This window comes from Pongo pygmaeus, chromosome 19, assembly GCF_028885625.2.
Source record: "Pongo pygmaeus isolate AG05252 chromosome 19, NHGRI_mPonPyg2-v2.0_pri, whole genome shotgun sequence".
NCBI lineage: Eukaryota > Metazoa > Chordata > Mammalia > Primates > Hominidae > Pongo > Pongo pygmaeus.
Window position 1 is genome coordinate 72,492,247 of NC_072392.2, and position 21,939 is coordinate 72,514,185.

General features: G+C 45.4%; 1 protein-coding gene across 2 annotated transcripts in view; it reads right to left on the reverse strand.

The window, feature by feature from the left end:
• Positions 1-1,592: 1,592 nt before the first annotated feature.
• MED1 (mediator complex subunit 1) overlaps positions 1,593-21,939 on the reverse strand; it is a 46,990-nt gene continuing 26,643 nt past the window's right edge. For both annotated transcript variants that reach the window (XM_054457221.2, XM_063656847.1), the window contains 6 exons: positions 21,023-21,147; positions 20,652-20,770; positions 17,094-17,295; positions 12,635-12,730; positions 12,418-12,523; positions 1,593-8,041 (listed from right to left, as the gene is read on the reverse strand). In XM_054457221.2, coding sequence (XP_054313196.1) covers positions 4,792-8,041; positions 12,418-12,523; positions 12,635-12,730; positions 17,094-17,295; positions 20,652-20,770; positions 21,023-21,147 — 3,898 coding nt within the window. In that variant the 3' untranslated portion in view covers positions 1,593-4,791. The remainder of the gene's footprint in view (positions 8,042-12,417; positions 12,524-12,634; positions 12,731-17,093; positions 17,296-20,651; positions 20,771-21,022; positions 21,148-21,939) is intronic.

Genomic DNA, 21,939 nt, shown 5'->3' on the forward strand with positions numbered 1-21,939 from the left:
AGAAACAAGCGTGTGTGAGCGAGTAGGCGGGGGCGTTTTCCCGATGGAAACACTTCATCAGACTCCCGGGCTCCTTGTATAGAAGCTGATCTGTATCATATTATATTACGTTTTAACAACTCTGGCCTTCAAAGTCTCAGAATTTATGACCGAATTTCCACGAAGGAATAACACAGGATTTTGTAGTTTTGTTGCCCCTTCTATGAGCAACAAACTACAAAATCATGTCCTAAGCGTGAACTATTAGAAACTGTATAATAAATTCCAGCAGTCCTGGCAGGAGCAGCAGCACTGCTAATTGTATGCTTCCAAAGCAGTTATGAATTGATTTTTCTCACACCCCTTTTAATTAGTGGTTTTAGCGACTGACTTGTTATGCGTCTAAGAAATTAACAAGAGCAACAAGTGCTGCAGATCTTTAAGAATAGGTATATTTTAGCTGGAGGGCATATTACCCAACTCTTTAAAGCACTGTACAAACTTTTTTTTTTTTTTTTTTTGAGACAAAGGTTCAACTCGGTCGCTTAGGCTGGAGTGCAGTGGCACGATCTCGGCTCACTGCAACCTCCGCCTCCCGGGTTCAAGCCTCCCAAGTAGCTGGGATTACAGGCGCGCCGCACCGCACCTGGCTAAGTAGAGGCGAGGTTTCGCCATGTTGGCCAGGCTGGTCAGGAACACCGGACTACAAGTGATCCGCCCGCCTCAGCCTCCCAGAGTGCTGGGATCTTTTTTTCTTTTGTAGAGACGGGGTCTCCCTATGTTGCCCAGACTAGTCTGCAATTCCTGGGCCCAAGTGATCCTCCAGCCTCCTCCCAAAGTGCTGAGATTACAGGCCTCATGTGAGCCACCACGACCGGCGCCCCCGCCCCCCCCGCTTTTTTTAATCCTAGAGGGGGCTTCGTAAAACCAGGGACCTAGCTTCAGAAAACTCATTCTCAGGCCCACAAACCCAGGTCTGTCTTCTCCTCCTGTCCCAGGTACTTTTAATGTTTTTGCTTGACTTCAGCCAGTGGAATAAAAAAGCCTTTTCATTCTGTCTCATCTAAGAGCTGTTTTCTCCCAGCAAAAACTGATGCATTTGGTAACAATGGCAAAGGGATGGCCGGGCGCGGTGGCTCACGCCTGTAATCCCAGCACTTTGGGAGGCCAAGGCAGGCGCATCACAAGGTCAGGAGATTGAGACCATCCTGGCCAACATGGTGAAACCCCGTCTCTGCTGAAAATACAAAAATAAGCTGGGCGTGGTGGTGGGCGCCTGTAATCCCAGCTACTCGGGAGGCTGAGGCAGAAGAATCGCTTGAACCCGGGAGGCGGAGGTTGTAGTGAGCCAAGATTGCGCCACTGCACTCCAGCCTGGGCGACAGAGCAAGACTCTATCTCGAAAAAAAAAAAAAATGGCAAAGGGTAGAAAAACTGGCCTACAGAGTAATAGAATGAAGACAAGTTTCACAGGTCCGTCAGTTACCAGTGGACCCATTTCAAGTAGTACTCAGGGAAGACATTTACTTTTGACTGACTCTTTAAAATTGACTGGAGTTTTGAACAAATGAAAAAAGTATTCAAAGGCTAAAATTTTATTACACACAGGCAAATTACTTTTTATCAAAGAAGTTTATTTGCATGTAAATAAACAGGTTATTTTGTAATGTTTCGGGAAAAAAATCCCACAACAGATTTCATCTACTTTCAAAAAAATGAAAAACCCCAAAGTATTTACAGAACGGCCATATGCACAGAAAACCAAATTTGAAAGATTTTTTTTAAAAAAAGACCCTCCCCAGCTGCTCCTGATGTACATTTTTAAACTCAAAATTTAAAGCTCAGTTCTTATGGCTGAGCATATTTCCCAATCTAGCTTCTGAGATGTTAAGTACTTCCTGCCCCTCCAAAACTAACTCAAGGATAGAAATGTATGGGGGGCAGGGGAGGGAGGGGAGAAGGAAAAAAAAATGAGATTGCCCAAGGATTGTGAGTAATGTTTCCTATACTGACATCTTTAAGTGACTCAACTGTGGATACTGTATGACTCACTGGCTCCCTGAACGGGCTTCTGAGAATTCATGATATTGCTGCACTTAATTTTCTGATCTAGGCCTGAAGAAGGAAAATCTTTCAAGAGTCACCAACCTCAAGCCTGGTTTTGGCAATTATATCCTGCGTTGTTTGTCCCCACCACCCCACCCCCCACCCGCTAAAATACTTCTGTTTTAAGACACATTGATATTGAACCTGAAATCTTTATGTACATCAGAGCAGGTTATGACCAAGAACCCCTAATGTTAAGTCAAAAGACAGAAGAGGAATCAGGTCAAACTGAGAATACATAAGACACCAGCAGCAGAAGATAGGTAGAAGTTGACTTCATGTGCTTGCCTTCTTTTGAAACAGAAGAATGAGTACACCTAGACAGGAGGGAGGTGTCCCAGGCTTGGTTTATTCTGCCTCTTCTCCTCCACCCTGTGGAGAAATGCAGTGCTCCCTGGTTCTCAGGCAGGGTGAAGCAGTTTAGCCCCGGCTCCCTGTTAAGCAAGTTCAGATGCTGGGTCAGTGTGGGGGTGAGCCCATCGACAATTCAGGGGCTTATCCTTCATCCAGATCCTAACTCGGGATTCTTTGATCTGGGATGAAGACAGAAAGAGAGAAAAGCTTCCCAGTTTACTCATTTTGGTATTTGTTGGCCCTGCTTGGGGGAGCTGAGCCCCTGATACTATTCAGTACATTCCCCCTAAGATTCTCCCCACTCAGAACAAATTTTAAAAACCACATAAAAATTTTTTTTTTTTTTTTTTCCTGCAGAAACCAATGGGATAGGATTCAAAACTAGGTGACAAACTCATGAGAAATCCAACCTGGCTGAATGTCTGAGAGGCTGCTACTGTATCAACATCACAAGATAAAGCACTCTGGTATCACCTGCCCATATCCTCCTTAGTGTCACCCAAGACATCTGACTCTGATGTGGTTAACTGATAACTTTTCTTGCTCCACTTTACAGTGTTTTGTTTCCTACATCTTATTACCTTGGGACACAAAAGTGGCAGAGTTGTTGAGAGCTGATGACCATAAAAAGGAGAACACTAGAGGAAATGAGACAGGAAAGAAAGCCAAAGCTGATTTTCCAACTCTATGCTGACTCCAACCTGCAGAAAAAGCTGAATATAGAAATCTTCTTCCATATATGATGAAGTCACTCCACTTATGACATAACACACAAAGGAATCACCTGGCTTTTTTTTTTTTTAACCCAGAAGAGTTTTGCTGGGGACCATGCCCCATCCCGCTGATACAGATCCTGAATGGAATAATCAGGAATGGCACAGTGCAGGTGTCAATATCAAAGTAAGGCCGCAGAATTTTTGAGAGGACCCTCCAAATACTGAGAACTTCTGTTGCACTCAAAACAGTCTCCTGGATTTCTATATTTTTATGTGAAGGGCTCTTATTGATGTCCCCCAGAATCCAGACTCAGACCTATTTCTCCAAAAAGGTCCAATTGGGTTGCTACATAGTAGCAAGGGTTTATCTTCATGCTCACCTAGCATTCCAGGCCCCCATTACTTCAAAAGTGAGCTTGAAATTGTTTTAAGTGAACTATGGCTGCGGATTTTTTACTGTTTTATGTCAGGGAGCATACAGTGGAGTGATTAAAGTTTGGACTCCTTCTCCTTGGATGAAGAGAAACAATGAGTCCAGCTCTTAGGAATGGCATCAGTTCTCCTGCAAACAAAATGCTGGGATGCAGACTTTTGGCACATTGTGGAAGCAGGAGAACTATTAATTCTGTAATGGTTTTCATGCCACCGGGTCAGGAAGGCTGTCCTACACTAAACCTTACTGCATCTGAAAACATGTTTACATCCCAACAAGCCACCTTAGCTTTTTTTTTTTTTTTTTTGAAAGGAAAATGAGATTACAAGTCAATACCTCCACAGAGAGGTAACTCCTAATATTCCTATGATCTCTGAACCCTATTTAAACCCTCCTAAAATAAAAATATCATTTCGGTTTTTCTATTATATTTAACTCTAAAGGCGGGCTCTGACTAATTTGCTTGGGCTTGATGCTACAGTATTAGCACAAGCTATAAGCTCCCTACCACCATATAAGCCTTGCTCTTCGGCCTCCCATCATTTTGAACCCTAAACCTCATAGATTTAGAACGAAACACTGTATAAAAACAAACAGATAAAGGGTTAAAATATTACAAATAAATAGCTAAAATAATCTTCCCTCCCCCAGTCACTCCTAAGAAACAGACACCAAACATTACTTAAGTGTCCAAAATGACCAAAGTCCTTCATTTGCCCATGACTCAAATGGACAACTACCCCAAAGGTGAACAACCTTCATGCAAATGCATCAAGGAATGTATTGCTTTTTCATTTTCTGCCCAGCCCTTCATATACATGCACTAAAATGAGTTTAAAACATGGCCTAAAAATGGAAAAAGGGAGAAGAAAATATATATGAATATTTCCCACAAAACTGTTTCCCTCCCTTCCCTCTCCCTACACCCCCCCCACCCCCCTCCCTTTCTTAAGCAAGTATTTTAACTTTCTTTCTGGCACAGGAACAAAGACGACTTCTTGGTAACCAGAATCAAACCCTGTGGTTTCTTTAATAGGGTCTAGATATGCCTTTCTAATTCACCCAGCTCGATGTCAAAGCCATGCCATTTAGGATTCTTAACCAAATCAGACCTGTCTGACTCACCCCTTATGGTGGTTTGCCTATAAACTTATCAATAGTTTTTTTTTCCTCTGGCCCTGTTTCTTTTAGGAAATAAGGTTCCTAATTCCCAATCAGGGCCACATCCATAAGATCATCATCTTCCTCCCCAATCATAAAGTCTGGGCTGAGCCTTGAGGGTCTGTCTGCAGATAAGATTGTGTTACTTGTCATAGACAAAGACTGGTCTGAAGAGATGGGTGATTTGGACCAACTCTCTGGCTTGATGCTATGAGATTTTTTCTTGTCTCGGTCTTTGTCCCGGTCTCGGTCCCTATCTTTGTCTTTTACTTTCTTCTTTTCCTTTTTGTGCTTCTTATGTTTCTCTGTGCTGTATTCTGGAAGTGGTCGGATACCATCATCTGAGCTGGGACTATTCTGATAAGATTTCTCTGCTATGGAGGAGCCTGACTCACTTTCACTGTCCAGATTCTGAGGGGTATATGCTGGTGACTTACTATGACTGGGAGAGCCACGCTCATGCTTTGGAGTGGAACCACTGATGAGTGGAGAGCCATAGTTTTTAGAAGAAGCCATCTGAGGCCTAAGCCCTTCTCCACTACTTTCCCCAGGTTTCTGCAAAGTCACTTTGGCTTTAATGCTAGGGGAACCTCCATCATGCTTACTGATGATAATTTTTGCCACACCTGTGCTCCCCACATTTTTTGACTCTGAAGTCTTCTTAGAAGAATCCACTGAACTCCCGGAGGTGGAAACCTTTGATTTGTCTTTATCACTTTTCTCACGCTTGCCCTGAAACTCTCCTCCTGACATGTTATGTTTGGAGGACATAGGATGGCTGGAAGAATTTGTGCTCACCCCCATCTGGCCGTCCAGTGGGTCTTCACCCCCAGGGCCACTGGTGACAACCCCATGCTTCAGTTTATCTATGACAGCTGTCAAGGACGGCTTCTTGTTTCTGCTGGGAGATTTTCCTTTAGAACTCCCATGCTGGTTCTGAGAGGATGACATGGAAGAGCCACTTGAGGAAAAGGAGGAGGAAGATGCCGTACAGGAATTAGATGATGGGGGAGTTTTCTGGGACAACGAGCCTGAGGATCCTAACCCTGAAGATGACTTCATGCCAGAGCTTGAACTAGTTCCAGACATATGAGAACCACCAGAACCTGAACTGATAGGGGACTTGGCTTTAGAAGATGGAGGAGTTCCAGGAACAGGTTTCATCGGAGAAGCAAGCTTGTCAGAGCCTCCAGGTGGCCTTGAATGAGAAGGGGATATGTTTGGTTTACTTAAAGAAGGATTCATAAGTGATGATGGCTTTCCTTGAGGTTTCATCTTGGTGCTGCTAGAGCCACTGCTCAGTCCATGCTTGGTTATGGGTGAGGAGCCTGGCTTCCCCCCAGACTGGGATGAATTTTTGGACTGACTAGATCCAGAAGACCCCTGGCTGGAATACATACTGCTACTTAACTTGGAACTTGATGAGCCTTCTGATTTACTGCTTTTCATCTTCCCTGAGGTGGAAGCAGAAGATGAGGAAGAGGAAGAAGAATGGCTATGGTGGCTTTTGCTGCCTGAGGAAGACACAGAACCACTGCTGGTATACTGACTGTGAGAGGAAGGCTTGCCCACCATCACTGTTCCCTTAGGAATCTGAATAGTGATTTTGGGAATGGGTGGTGTGGCAACACCTGGGGGAGTCTGAGATCTTCCTGAACTGCCTGGAGATTTAGATCCACCTGTACTTGTAGGTGGGGTAAAAGGTCGGTTAGAAGAACTATGAGATGGAGACTTTCCCTCAGTGTCTGCCTTCTTCCGCTTTGGAGGCTTATCTTTGCTTTTCCCATCATTAGAAGGGGTCCGACTGCGCTTCCCTGGTTTGCTGTCTAATCCTGGCCCCGAGAGAGTACTATTACTGGTGCCATTGCCTTCCTTTACCCTCTTTTGAGTCTTTTCTTTCCCTAAGTCCCCAGTGGTCAGTAAAGAACCCTGACTACCACTGTGATGCTCCATAAGATCTGCAGGAGCTAAAGCTTTGCCGGCTACTGATATAATACTGAAATCAACTGTGTCAGCTTGGTTATTGCCCTTAAACTTGGTCTCCCCATTATCACCTCCAAGCATTGGCACCCCCAAAGTATTTAGTGCCTGAGATGCAAATCCTTTGAAATCATCATTATCCCCACTTTGGCTGCTTTCATCAAAATATTCTTCTCCAAAACCACTTTGGCTCTGGCTGTTCAATAAATCAGGATTGAAATCTACTCCATCATGAAAAAAATGATTGGTAGGAGAGTCACTACTGGGGCTTCCAGCAGCATCTGCAATAAGATCAGCCGGATCAGTGTATGGATTTTCATTATTGTTAGTTTGAAAGACATCAGAGTCAAAGAGGGTACTCTGAGAATGCCCAGAGCTTGAAGAATCTCGAAGAGGGGTGCCAATGGCTGGGCAATCATCACTAGTGCTGGGAAGTTTAGAAGCTTCTTCTGCAATGTCTGAAAGGATGTCAGTTACATCTGGGCCAATGCTGTCTGAACTGGATAGTCGGACCATCCTTTGAATACTGGGTTGGGGGTGAGGTACTGGTTGTGGGTAAGTTGTTGGGGGAGTGCTACACTGGCTTGGAGCTGGAGTGATGTGTGGTGTATCCAGCGTGTCAGCTGTCATGTTGACATCAAAGATAGGGTTCTGTGAGTCAACATCCATTGAAAATAGCTCCCTCTGAAAGTCATCTTCAGTCTGGTGCTTTGGTTTCTCAGGTGGTAATCTTGATGACTTCTTTTTCTTGGTCTTGTTGCTCCCCGAGCATATTTCCATGCGGGGTGAGCCGGAAGAGGAGTTCTGCCTTTCTAAAGGGCTGCTTCCATAAAGGGTTGAGAAATCCTGGGCAGGATTATCTTTAAGAAGGTTCATGAGCATCGGGTGGTTCTTGGTGTTGCCGGCCATCGAAGAGACAGGTGGCGGCGTGTGATGAGGAGGGGTCGGACTCGAGCCAATGGTAGACCCCCCGTTCCCTGTGATTTGCAACAAACTGGTAAGAATTGGGTTCTGAGACACCTTGCTGAAGTCCTCCCCATGGCCCACCGACTCATGCCGATCTTTGATGCTCATGCTCATATTAAACAAGGTGGTAATGGGACCCCCCGGAAAGGTGTTGGTTGGTGTAGTGGTACCACTCATTGGGTTGCTGCCTGTGGTCATGCCATACCCTGGGCTGCTAGCCGGGGGCAGGTTCTTTTTCACCATGTCTTCAACTGTCTCTGCAATGAGGGACAGTGCTGGGGTGTCGGCTTGAATGGTTTCAGCTTTCCTCCGAATAGCCCTCATCGTCACAGGGATGGACATACATCTGCAAAATAAAGAAGAAAACAAAGTTAACATTACAAAAGCTGCTGAATGAGACCTGAGATTTAGATAAAACATCAGAGTTTTGCAGTAAGCAGTTTTCAGGTAGGGCAAATAATCTGTAAGACAAAAATAGTTCTATCAAATACCAGAGCTTTGGGTAAATACGTTCTAAAAATCTAACCCAACATAAAATTGTCAACCTCTTATGAATCACACAACAAAAGCAAACTATAAACAAGAGTCCAAATAATTGAATTTCAAACTTAACTAAAAGAAAATTGGTAATAATGGAACTCAGTAAGAAAATGCCTCCTTAGGGGCCGGACGCAGTGGCTCACGCCTGTAATCCCAGCACTTTGGGAGGCCAAGGCGGACGGAACATGAGGTCAGGAGATCGACACCATCCTGGCCAACACAGTGAAACCCCGTGTCTACTAAAAATACAAAAATTAGCTGGGCGTGGTGGCGCGTGCCTGTAATCCCAGCTACTCAGGAGGTTGAGGCAGGAGAATTGCTTGAACCAGGGAGGCGGAGGTTGCATTGAGCTGAGATCATACCACTGCACTCCAGCTTGGCAACAGAACGAGACTCCATCTCAAAAAAAGAAAATGCCTCCTTAGGTCGGGCGCGGTGGCTCACTCCTGCAATCCCAGCACTTTGGAAGGCCAAGGAGGGTGGATCACTTCGGGTCAGGAGTTTGAGACCAGCCTGGCCAGCGGGGTGAAACCCTGTCTCTACTAAAAATACAAAAAATTAGCCAGCCGTGGTGGTGCACAGCTGTAATCCCAGCTACTCAGGAAGGGGAGACAGGAGAATCACTTGAACCCAGGAGGCAGAGATCGCAGTGAGCCAAGATCGTCCCATTGAACTCCAGCCTTGGTGACAGGGCAAGACTTCATTTCAAAGGAAAAAAGAAAATGTCATCCTCAGCTGGGGGGGGGGGCTTCATATGGTAATTACAGGGATACATAATTTATTTTAATTAAGGAACCATTAGAAAAATCTCTGCCGGTCGGAGTGGCTCACGCTGTAATCCCAGCACTTTGGGAGGCCGAGGCGGGTGGATCACAAGGTCAGGAGTTTGAGACCATCCTGGCCAACATAGTAAAACCCCACCTCTACTAAAAAAAAAAAAAAATACAAAAAATTAGCTGGGCATGGTGGCAGGCGCCTGTAATCCCAACTACTTGGGAGGCTGAGGCAGAACTGCTTGAACCCGGGAAGCAGAGGTTGCAGTGAGCTGAGATCGCACCATGGCACTCCAGCCCAGGTACGAGACTCCATCTCAAAAAAAAAAAAGAAAAATCTCTTGACCCATCAAGTACTAAACCTTAATGACTTAGATCATCCCAAACCTACACTATTATAAAAAGTGCTGTTTCTGTTATAAATCTTGTTTATTTTAAAGCAAAGCACTTTTTATTTTCCAGATAAATTTATATTCATAAACCTCAGTTTGCAAATGTTTTGCTCTAGAACATATGTCAGCAAATTTTTTTTTCTTTCTTTTTTTTTTTTTTAAGACGGAGTTTTGCTCTTGTTGCCCAGGATGGAGTGCAATGGCGCGACCTCGGCTCACCACAACCTCCACTTCCCAGGTTCAAGTGATTCTCCTGCCTCAGCCTCTCCAGTAGCTGGGATTACAGCCATGCGCCATCACGCCCAGCTAATTCTGTATTTTCAGTAGAGACAGGGTTTCTCCATGTCAGTCAGGCTGGTCTCAAACTCCTGACCTCAGGCGATCCGCCCACCTCCCAAAGTGCTGGGATTATAGGTGTGAGCCACCACACCCAGCCAGCAAATTTTTCTTTTTTTTTTTTTTTTTTTTTCCGAGACAGAGTCTCGCTCTGTTATCCAGGCTGGAGTGCAGTGGCACGATCTTGGCTTACCGCAACTTCCGCCTCCCAGGTTCAAGCAATTCTCTGCCTCAGCCTCCCAAGTAGCTGGGATTACATGAGCCCGCCACCACGCCCAGCTATTTTGTATTTTTAGTAGAGATGGGGTTTCACCATCTTGGTCAGGCTGGTCTTGAACTCCTGACCTCGTGATTTACCCGCCTCAGCCTCCCAAAGTGCTAGGATTACAGGGGTGACCCCCACACCCGGCCGCAAATTTTTCTTATAAGGCCATATAGTAATATGTTAGGCTTTGTAGGTCATGTTTCCTGTTCACCTACTCTGCAATATTACCTAGAAATCTGCCACAGACATGTAAGTGAACAGCAGTGTTCCAATAAAATTTATTTACAAAAATAGGCTGCCAGACCCAGCTGTAGAAAAATCTCAAAAAATTACATATTAATGGTTCTGGGATGCATACTGGCTTAACTATCACGTAACAATTAAGTTGGCTTTTTGTTTGTTTTGAGATGGCATCTTGCTCTGTCTACCAGGCTGGAGTGGAGTAGCACAATCTCGGCTCACTGCAGCCTCCACCTCCCAGGTTCAAGCAATTCTCCTGCCTCAGCCTCCTGAGCAGCTGGGGTTATAGGCACCTGCCACCACACCTGGCTAATTTTTATATTTTTATTTATTTATTTATTTGTTTAGTTTGTTTGTTTGTTTTGAGACAGAATCTCACTCCATCACCCAGGCTAAAGAACAGTGGCGCAATCTTGGCTTACCACAACCTCCGTTTGTTTGTTTGTTTTGAGACAGAGTCTCACTCCATCACCCAGGCTAAAGAACAGTGGCGCAATCTTGGCTCACTGCAACCTCCAGTTCCCAGGTTCAAGTGATTCTCCTGCCTCAGCCTCTCAAGTAGCTAGAATGACAGATGGATACCACCATGCCCGGTTAATTTTTGTATTTTTATAGAGATGACATCTCAACATGTTGGCCAGGCTGGTCTCGAACTCTTGACCTCAAGTAATCTGCCCACCTTGGCCTCCCAAAGTGCTGGATTACAGGCGTGCACTGCCATGCCCAGCCTAACATTTAAGTTGTGAAATCTGCTCAGGCAGACACAGTGGCTCACGCCTGCAGTACCAGCTACTCGGGAGGTCTAGGTTGAAGGATCACCTGAACCTCGGAGGTCAACAGTTCAGTGAGCCGTCATCATGCCACTGCACTCCAGCCTGGGTAATAGAGTGAGACTCTTGTCTCAAAATAAAAAAATAAAAAAATAAAAAGATAAAAATGTCACATTTATGAAGAATTGGCACACAGGATAGGTAAGAAAAATATCTGTATTTTATTATGGCTTTCTCCTGCCTTAAAGTACCATAATTCCAGGCCTGAGGTTACCTACTTTACTTCCCATTACTCTCATAGTAATATTATTAAAAAAAAAAAAAAAAAAAAAAAACAAAGCTGGTTGGGTGCAGTGGCTCACGCCTGTAATCCCAAAACTTTGGGAGGCCGAGGCAGGCGGATCACCTGAGGTCAGGAGTTCGAGACCAGCCTGGCCAACATGGTGAAAAACCCCGTCTCTACTAAAAATACAAACATGAGTCAGGTGTGGTAGCACATGCCTGTAATCCTAGCTACTCGGGAGGGTGAGGCAGGAGAATCGCTTGAACCCGGGAGGCAGAGGTTGCAGTGAGCCAAGATTGCACCACTGTACAATCTGGGCGTCAGAGCAAGACTCCATCTCGAAAAAAAAAAAAACAAAGTTTAGATTACTTTGAATCTGAAAGCACAGAAGGGTGAAATCAAAGCAATAACTAAATTGCTCCTTTATTTGAAATTCATGCTAATTCTGAAAACAACTTTTTTTTTTTTTTTTTGAGACAGAGTCTCGCTCTGTCGCCCAGGCTGGAGTACAGTGGCGTGATCTCAGCTCACTGCAAGCTCCACCTCCCGGGATCATGCCATTCTCCTGCCTCAGCCTCCCTAGTAGCTGGGACTACAGACGCCCGCCCCCATGCCGGGCTAATTTTTTGTATTTTTAGTAGAGACGGGGTTTCACTGTGTTAGCCAGGATGGTCTCAATCTCCTGACCTCGTGATCCACCCGCCTTCACCTCCCAAAGTGCTGGGATTACAGGCGTGAGCCACCATGCCCGGCCTTTTAAAAAAAAAAAAAAAAAAAAAAAAAAAAAACACGGAGTCTCGCTCTGTCATCAGGCTGGAGTGCAATGGCGCGATCTTGGCTCACTGCAACCTCCACCTCCCAGGTTCAAGTTATTCTCCTGCGTCAGCCTCCCGAGTAGCTGGGACTACACGTGCCCGCCATCACGCCCGACTAATTTTTGTATTTTTAGTAGAGATGGGGTTCCACCATGTTAGCCAGAATGGTCTCGATCTTCTGACCTTGTGATCCGCCCGCCTCGGCCTCCCAAAGTGTGGGGATTACAGGCGTGAGCCACCGTGCCCTACTCAACAACATTCTTTATACATCTCTAAATGGGACTCAGATGAAAAAGGGCCAAGGCTACCTTTGAACAACTTTGGCAATGAAGTCATCTGTGCAGATCAGTGCATCCGACAGCCCTTTGTAGAGTTTACAGCTCACATGTGTTGAGTCCTGCACATCCATTACCACTGAAAGACAAAATACATAGAAAATTGTTTTAGATTTAGCTTCTGACTTTCCAAAAAAGACATAGGGACCAAACCGCTCCATGAGAGGTGTTAGCCACCCACACAACTCACCACACACCAGGGAGTCATTCACAGGGTGCTGAAAAGATACGCTGAAACGAGACTCTGAGAGAGGACACACTTCAAATTGGAGGAGCCCAGGAGAATCTAAAAGGCAAAGAGAAAGATCATAAAACAACCAAATATAAGACTTCACACAGGCCGGGCACGGTGGCTCACGCCTTAATCCCAGCAGTTTGGGAGGCCATGGCAGGTGGATTACCTGAGGTCAGGAGTTCAAGACCAGCCTGGCCAACATGGCAAAACCCCAACTCTACTAAAAAGAAAAAAAAAGAGGCCGGATGCAGTGGCTCAGGCCTGTAATCCCAGAACTTTGAGAGGCTGAGGTGGGCTCATCACCTGAGGTCAGGAGTTCGAGACGAGCCTGACCAACATGGACAAACTCCATCTCTACTAAAAATACAAAATACAAAATTAGCTGGGCGTGGTGGCACACGCCTGTAATCCCAGCTACTCAGGAGGCTGAGGCAGAAGAATCATTTGAACCTAGGAGGCGGAGGTTGTAGTGAGCTGAGATCATGCCACTGCACTCCAGCCTGGGCAACAGAGTGAGACTCCATCTCAAAAAAAACAAATTAGCCGGGTGTGGTGGCGCACACCTGTAATCCTAGCTATTCAGAAGGCTGAGACAGGAGAATCGTTTGAACCTGGGAGGCGAGGGTTGCAGTGAGCCGAGATTATGTCACTGAACCCCAGTCTGGGAAACAGAGCAACACTCTGTCTCAAAAAAAAAAAAAAAAGACTTCACACAAATAACATTCCTTAAATGTACAGACTGAAATTCTCCCTCCTTGGAAACTAAATCGCACACTTTTTTCACATAAAAAACCTACTATGTCATCCACAGATAACAGAAGGAATCAGATTCCAAGGAACCTGCCAGTTTGTTATAAATTTCTCCAGAACAAAAGTAGCTAGACTTTCAATTTTCCAAGATGAAGAAACTTAATCCCTAAAATGTAAAAGTGAATTCTGAAAATAAAAGTGGCCGAGTGTCTCATTCTACTTGATAAGCAGATATCCAGAACCACTGCCATAAACTCTGCTTTCTATCAAGTGTTTGCAGCTGTTAGATGTGCAGCCCATAGTTTGGCAAGCAGAGATATAGAGGCTATTATCTAAAATAATGTATTTATTCCACATATATCTAGCCATCATCATATGTTCTTATGCCAGATGTGCTGGCAGCCTAGACACAAGGATCATATACTTTCTTTGTAAAAAGCATGCCTCTCTGTAGGATTAGCTCCATAACTACCTTATGAAAACTCATTTTTAAATGCCCTAAAGCTATCTGGAGACTTCTTAAGGCATTTAAACACATGAAACAGAAGTGCCACAACTTTGAACATATATGCTCTATGTTATTACTCCAACTACTAAAAATTTCTCATTTCTAAAGCAATTTTTATTTCCATGAGAAGAATCTCCTGGCCCAGCACAGTGGCTCATGCCTGTAATCCCAGCACTTTGGGACGCTGAGGTGGGAGGATCACCTGAGGCCAGGAGTTCAAGACTATCCTACACAACATGGCAAGACCCCATCTCTACAAAAAAATGTTGCTGTATAAATATGCACACTGAAATAAAAAGTATAATATAAATTTCTTTAAAATTTGATTAGATGTAGAGGTGCATGCCTATAGTCCAGCGACTTGAGGAGCCTGAGGGAAAAGTATCACTTGAGCCCAGGAGTTTGAGGCCAAAGTGAACTATGACTGTACCACTGCTTTCTAGTCTTGATAACAGAGGAAGACCCTGTATCAAGAAAAAAAAGTCCAGGCATGGTGGCTCACGCATGTAATCCCAGCACTTTGGGAGGCCGAGGCAGGCAGACCACTGAGGTCACGAGTTCAAGACCAGCCTGGCCAACACGACGAAACCCCGTCTCTGGTAAAACTACAAAGATAAGCCTGGCATGGTGGTGGATACTTGTAATCCGAGCTACTTGGGAGGCTAAAGCAAGAGAATTGCTGGAACCCAGGAGGCAGAGGTTGCAGTGAATGAAGATCACACCACTGCACGCCAGCCTGGGTGACCAAACAAGACTCCGTCTCAAAAAAAAAAAACAAAAAGGCCAGGCGCAGTGGCTCATGCCTGTAATCCCAGCACCTTGGGAGGCTGAGGCGGGCAGATCACAAGGTCAAGAGATCGAGACCATCCTGGCTAACATGGTGAAACCCCGTTTCTACTAAAAATACAAAAAAATTAGCCGGGCGTGATGGCGGGTGCCTGTAGTCCCAGCTACTCGGGAGGCTAAGGCAGGAGAATGACGTGAACCCAGGAGGCAGAGCTTGCAGTGAGCCGAAACTGCGCCACTGCACTCCAGCCTGGGCGACAGAGCGAGACTCCGTCTCAAAAAACAAACAAAAAATAAATAAATAAAAATAAAAGAGATCTGATTTACCTTCCCTGTTTCTTATTGTCTATCACTGGGACTGACACATATCTATCAACAGAGCGCTTCTGACTTAAGATTTTTAAAATTAACTATGGTTAGCTAGAACAGCCAAAATTTACAGCAAAGCTTCTAATAGCCAACTGTGTTTGAAAATCATCAGCATTTAGGCCGGGTGCCGTGGCTCACGCCTGTAATCCCAGCACTTTGGGAGGCCTAGGAGGGTGGATCACGAGGTCAGGAGTTCGAGACCAGCCTGGCCATGATGGTGAAACCCCATCTCTACTAAAAAAAATTTAAACAATTAGCCAGAGGCTGACGCAGGAGAATCGCTTGAACCTGGGAGGCGGAAGTTGCAGTGGGCCAAGATCGTGCCACTGCACTCCAGCCTGGGGAACAGAGTGAGACTCTGTCTCAAAAACAAAAACAAAAATCATCAGCATTCCAGAATCCTGAGAGAAAAAAGGGCTAGACCTTCTTAAAGCTGTAAGATGAAGTTCTCCAAACAATGGGGGAGAAAACATAACTCAGGACTAAACCTGGGAAACACTCTCCTAACAACCTACAATTTAACCTAAAACTGGCCAAGCACGGTGGCACCTATTATCCCAGCACCTTGGGAGGCCGAGTCAAGAGGATCGCTTCAGCCCAGGAGTTAGAGACGAACGTGGGCAACATAGAGAGACCCTGTCTCTACAGAAAAAAATTAGCCAGGCTTGGTGGTACATGCCTATAGCCCCACCTACTTGGGAGGCTAAGGCAGTAGGATCGCTTGAGCCGAGGAGGCAGAGGCAGCAGAAAGCTGTGATCATGCCACTGTGGTTCGGCCTGGGCAACAGAGTGAGACCCTGTCTCAAAAAAAAGAAAGCCTCTCTCACTACACCATTCCAAGTTCCACCTTATGTATATCTGCTACAGGGTACAGGCCCTAAAATACCCAGTTACATTACTATGTTCAGAAAAAGAGTTAAGAACATTGCAAAAAGCAGTGGTCTCCAAATGCTAGTCTACAGACTGGTTCCATCAAAATGATTTGTGGAGTTTAGATTCCCAACTCTTCCCACTGAGATTATCATTCAGTTCATCTTTGTGTGGAAACAAAGCATCTGTGATTTTTTTCTTTTTTTTTTTTTTTTTTTGAGAGGGAGTCTTGTTCTGTCACCCACACTGGAGTACAGTGGCATGATCTAAGCTCAGTGCAACCTCCGCCTCCCGGGTTCAAGTGATTCTCCTGCCTCAGACTCCCAAGTAACTGGGACTACAGGTGTGTACCACCACACCCAGCTAATTTTTGTATTTTTAGTAGAGACGGGGTTTCACTATGTTGGCCAGGATGGTCTCAATCTCTTGACCTCGTGATCTGCCCACCTCGTCCTCCCAAAGTGCTGGGATTACAGGCACAAACCACTGCACCCGGCCTGGTGTTTTGTTTTTGATACAGGGTCTTACTGTGTTACCCAGGCTGGAGTGCAGTGGTGCAATCTGAGCTCACTGCAATCTCTGCCTCCCAGGCTCAAGCGACAATCCTCCTGCCTCAGGATCCCGAGTAGCTGGGACCACAGGTGCACACCACCACAACTGGCTACCTTTTTCTAGAGATGGGGTTTTGCCATGTTCCTCAGACTGATCTCAAATCATGGGCTCAAGTGATTTGCCCACCTTGGCCTCCCATCGTGCTGGGATTACAGGCGTGAGCCACCACACCTGGCCATCATCTGTAGTGTTAAAAGCTCCACGTTTCAATTTTTTTTTTTTTTTTTAGACAGAGTCTTGCTCTGTCACCCAGGCTGGAGTGCAATGGCATGATCTAAGCTCACTGCAACCTCCGCCTCCCGGGTTCAAGCGATTCTCCTTCCTCAGCCTCCCAAGTAGGTGGGACTACAGTCGTGCACCACCACATGCAGCTAATTTGCTTGATTTTTATGCCAAAAATGAAAAAAAAAAACAACTTTTTTTAAGTTCTACAGGTGATGCTGATGGGCCACCAATTAAAGAACCACTGGAGAAGTAAGTTTCCATCTTCCAGTAAGCATATCAAAGGAAAGGCAGTACCTTCTTTCAGAATAGTTCTTTTGACACAGCTTCCAATGAGGGTGTTATAGGCCACTTGGTGTCTGATCAGATTTAGGATAAGAGGAACTCGGCCAGGGTGCTGAAAGGTGATTTTGCTAATAAGGGTTCCCTGTAGACTTCGGCCATCTGGAAGAGGAGCATCCTTGTTGAGGAAATAGCAGTGCTGCTGACCAGGAAGAGCCTGGGCAAAAAGAACAGTTAACGAGTGCTATTTAGTTACCTATTGTATTCCAACCACAAAGTATCCTGAAAAAACCTACTGCTCAAAAAAAGTGCAGAAAAGTCTCCACAGTGAATGTTTTCATCAGCTGATATTATAAATGCCAATCAATTACTAATTAGGCTGAAAAGATGTCTTTTTAGTAAATGCACTATGCTAGTGGTTTCCTAACCTAGCTAACATAAAAACTATCTCAGAAATCTGTATTAAAGAGGTTCCTAAACCATAAATGCAAAATCTCTCTTTTTTTTTTTTTTTGAGACGGAGTCTCCCTCTGTTGCTCAGGCTGGAGTGCAGTGGCGCGATCTCGGCTCACTGCAAGCTCCGCCTCCCAGGTTCATGCCATTCTGCCTCAGCCTCCCGAGTAGCTGGGACTATAGGCACCCGCCACCACGCTCGGCTAATTTTTTTGTATTTTTAGTAGAGACAGTGTTTCACCGTGTTAGCCAGGATTGTCTCCATCTCCTGACTTCGTGATCCGCCCACCTGGGCCTCCCAAAGTGCTGGGATTACAGGCATAAACCACCACGCCCGGCTGCAAAATCTCTATTTTTAATAAAACACCTATATAATAATAATGCAGCCAGAATTTGGTAACTACTACTTTAATCTATTGTAAAAGATTCAAATAAATTCAAGTCCAGATGAGGTTTTGGAACGTTCCCATATTATTATTATTGTTATTTTTGAGACAGAGTTTCACTCCCATTACCCAGGATGGAGTACAATTGTGCGATCTTGGCTCATTGCAATCTCTACCTCCCAGGATGAAGCCCCTCAGCCTCCCGAGCAGCTAAGACTACAGGCATGAGCAACCACATCTGCCTAATTTTTTTTTTTTTTTTTTTTTGAGACAGAGTCTTGCTCTGTAGCTCAGGCTGGAGTGCAGTGGCACGATCTCTGCTCACTGCAAGCTCTGCCTCCCGGGTTCACGCCATTCTCCTGCCTCAGCCTCCCAAGTAGCTGGGACTACAGGCGCCCGCCCCGACACCCGGCTAATTTTTTGTATTTTTTAGTAGTGACGGGGTTTCACCATGTTGGCCAGGATGGTCTTGATCTCCTGATCTCATGATCTGCCCGCCTCGGCCTCCCAAAGTGCTAGGATTACAGACGTGAGCCACCGCTCCCGGCCACATCTGCCTAATTTTTGTATTTTTTTTTTGTAGAGACAGGATTTTGCCGGAGGATGAGGCAGAAGAATCGCTTGAACCTAGGAGGCAGAGGTTGCAGTGAGCCGAGATTGCGCCACTGCACTCCAGCCTGGGCAACAAGAGCAAAAAAAAAAAAAGAAAAGGACAGGCACAGTGGCTTGCGCCTGTAATCCCAGCACTTTGGGAGGAGGATGGATCTCAAGGTCAAGCGATAAAGACCAATCTGGCCAACATGGTAAAACCCCGTCTCTACTAAAAATACAAAAATTACCTGGGCGTGGTGGTGCACACCTACAGTCCCAGCTACTCAGGAGGCTGAGGCAGGAGAATCACGTGAACCCGGGAGGCAGAGGTTGCAGTGAGCCGAGATCGCACCACTGCACTCCAGCCTGGCAACAGAGCTAGACTCCATCTCAAAAAATAAAAAAATAAAAAAGACAGGATTTTGCCATGTTGCCCAGGCTGGTATTGAACTCCTGAGCTCAAGTGATCTGCCTTGCCTTGGCCTCCCAAAGTGCTGGGATTACAGGTGTGAGTCACTGTGTCCAGCCTCATAATTATTGCTTCCAGCATTTTCCTCTCTGTAAGTACTTTCAGGATCTTTCCAGATTCTAAGCTCATGGCACTTGAAAGAATTAAACAGTAAGAATTTATAACACCTAACTATGATATTCTAAAAGTTCAAAATACCATTAAGAGTCTGTCACCCTGCCAGGCAAGGTGGCTCGCGCCTGCAATCCTAGCACTTTGGGAGGCCGAGGCGGGTGGATCACAAGGTCAGGAGATCGAGACCATCCTAGCTAACACGGTGAAATCCCATCTCTACTAAAAATACAAAAAATTAGCCAGGTGTGGTGGCAGGCGCCTGTAGTCCCAGCTACTCAGGAGGCTGAGGCAGGAGAATGGCATGAACCCGGGAGGTGCAGTTTGCAGTGAGCTGAGATCTCACCACTGCACTCCAGCCTGGGAGACAGAGCAAGACTCCGTCTCAAAAAAAAAAAAAAAGTCTATCCCCCAAAATTTCTTTGTCTTTTTTTTTTTATTTTTTTGAGACAGAATCTTGCTCTGTTGCCAGGCTGAAGCGCAGTGGCACGATCTTGGCTCACTGCAACCTCCATCTCCCGGGTTCAAGCAATTCTCCTGCCTCAGCCTCCCGAGTAGCTGGGACTACAGGTGCATGACACCACACCCAGCTAATTTTTGTATTTTTTTAGTAGAGACGGGGTTTCACCCTGTTGGCCAGGATGGTCTCAATCTCTTGACCTCGTGATCCACCTGCCTTAGCCTCCCAAAGTGCTGGGATTAGACGTGTGAAACACCACGCCTAGCCTTTTTTTTTTTTTTGAGACGGAATTTCGCTCTTGTTGCCCAGGCTGGAGTGCAGTGGCGCAATCTTGGCTCACTGCAACCTCTGCCTCCCGGGTTAAGTGATTCTCCTGCCTCAGCCTCCCAAGTAGCTGGGATTACAGGCATGTTCCACCATACCCGGCTAATTTTTGTTTTTTTAGTAGAGACGGGGTTTCACCATGTTGTCCAGGCTGGTCTCAAACCCCTGATCTCTAGTGACCCACCCACCTTGGCCTCCCAAATTCCCAGGATTACAGGTGTGAGCCACTGCACCTGGCCAATCACCCAAAATTTCAACAGAGAAATGTACATTGTTGTTTCCTAATGGAAGCTCATGCCCTTTTACTTCAATACATTTCCGAGATTTCTTTTTTTTTTTTTTTGAGATGGAGTCTCGCTCTGTCACCCAGGCTGGAGCACAATGGCACAATCTTGTCTCACTGCAACCTCTGCCTCCCGGGTTCAAGCCATTCTCCTGCCTCAGCTTCCCGAGTAGCTGGGATTACAGCCACCACACACGGCTAATTTTTTGTATTTTTAGTAGAGACAGGGTTTCCCTATGTTGGCCAGGCTGGTCTCGAACTCCTGACCTCGTGATCCGCCTGCCTTGGCCTCCTAAAGTACAGGGATTACAGGTGTGAGCCACCGCGCCCAGCCCATTTCTGAGATTTCTGTAATTTCCTGCCTTACTAAAGAAATAGGACATGATCCAGCAGTCTTGAAGAAACTTATCTGACCTCAATAATGCTATAAAGGAAGATTATGATCTTGGGTCCAAACATAACCTATAACATTCTAGCTCCCTAGGGCTTTACTTACAGCATAAAATCTCATGTTGTGATTCAAAGGTATGGGGTCAGGGTCCTTTGATAGCTCAAACTGAGTGATCAGTTCATACAGGGGTGCATAAGTTGGTTGAGTTTCAAATAATGGAATTCCTGGAAAAACAAGAATCAATATAATGATCATGTCAAGAGGAAAACACTGACAGCTCAGTTTCCCCTTGATATCTACATTCATTCACCCAAAAGAGTACTTACTAAGCATTTACTAGTACAAAGCACTATAACATCTTTACCAGTTAATACTTCAATGAGGCATGTAAGACTGAAAGACGTCATGATAACCTAACTTTGATGTTTCTTTTTCACACTTATAACAAGTACTAGATCCTGATGCTCAAAACTCACCTGTGCAGTTCTGCAGTTTCTGAACAAATGCTCTAGATACTGGGATTGGCTGGGGAAATTTCAAGAAGAAACAGGCAGGAAGATCAACACTGTTGGCACTGGTGATTGAGGAGAAGGAAGGGGTCCTTCAAAAAAAGAGAGGGTGGAAAGGTTGGATTTTGACTTGATATAAAAATGAAAAACCCAAACACCTTTTTTTTTTTTTTTGAGACAGATTTTCCCTCTTAATGCCCAGGCTAGAGTGCAATGGCATGATCTTGGCTCACTGCAACCTCTGCCTCCCGGGTTCAAGGGATTCTCCTATCTCAGCCTCGTGAGTAGCTGGGATTACAGGTGCCCGCCACCACGCCCGGCTAATTTTTATATTGTTAGTAGACACAGGGTTTCACCATGTTGGCCAGGCTGGTCTTGAACTCCTGACCTCAGGTGTTCCGCTTGCCTCAGCCTCCCAAAGTGCTGGGATTACAGGCGTGAGCCACCGCACCTGGCCACAAACACCTTTTCTTAAACATGTATGTATCACACAGACACATAAGTACAAACTCTCAAAAGCTCACTCTGTGAAACTTCCTACCCCCAATTCCCAGACATGCTATTGGTTAACACTGTACAATTTAATCAAACATTTATCCTGAGGCATGTTCTCCAGTTACTACTCCAATGTAACTCCAAATGAACGTAAGATAAAAGGGGGCACTCATTAAGCCAGATGAATTAGCACAGTTCTCTTCTTTCCCTTTCAGTGCAGAGAATGTGTTCTATGAGCCGACTTTGGAGAGGAACACTCAGATATCAAACAGAAGAGAAATCAATGAATGGATAAAACAAAAGGCCAACCTCTAGAAATTCAAGTGGGGTAACAGCCAGGTTAAAACTTGTTCCATACTGCGCTTTGAGAAAAATTGACTTTGCTACTC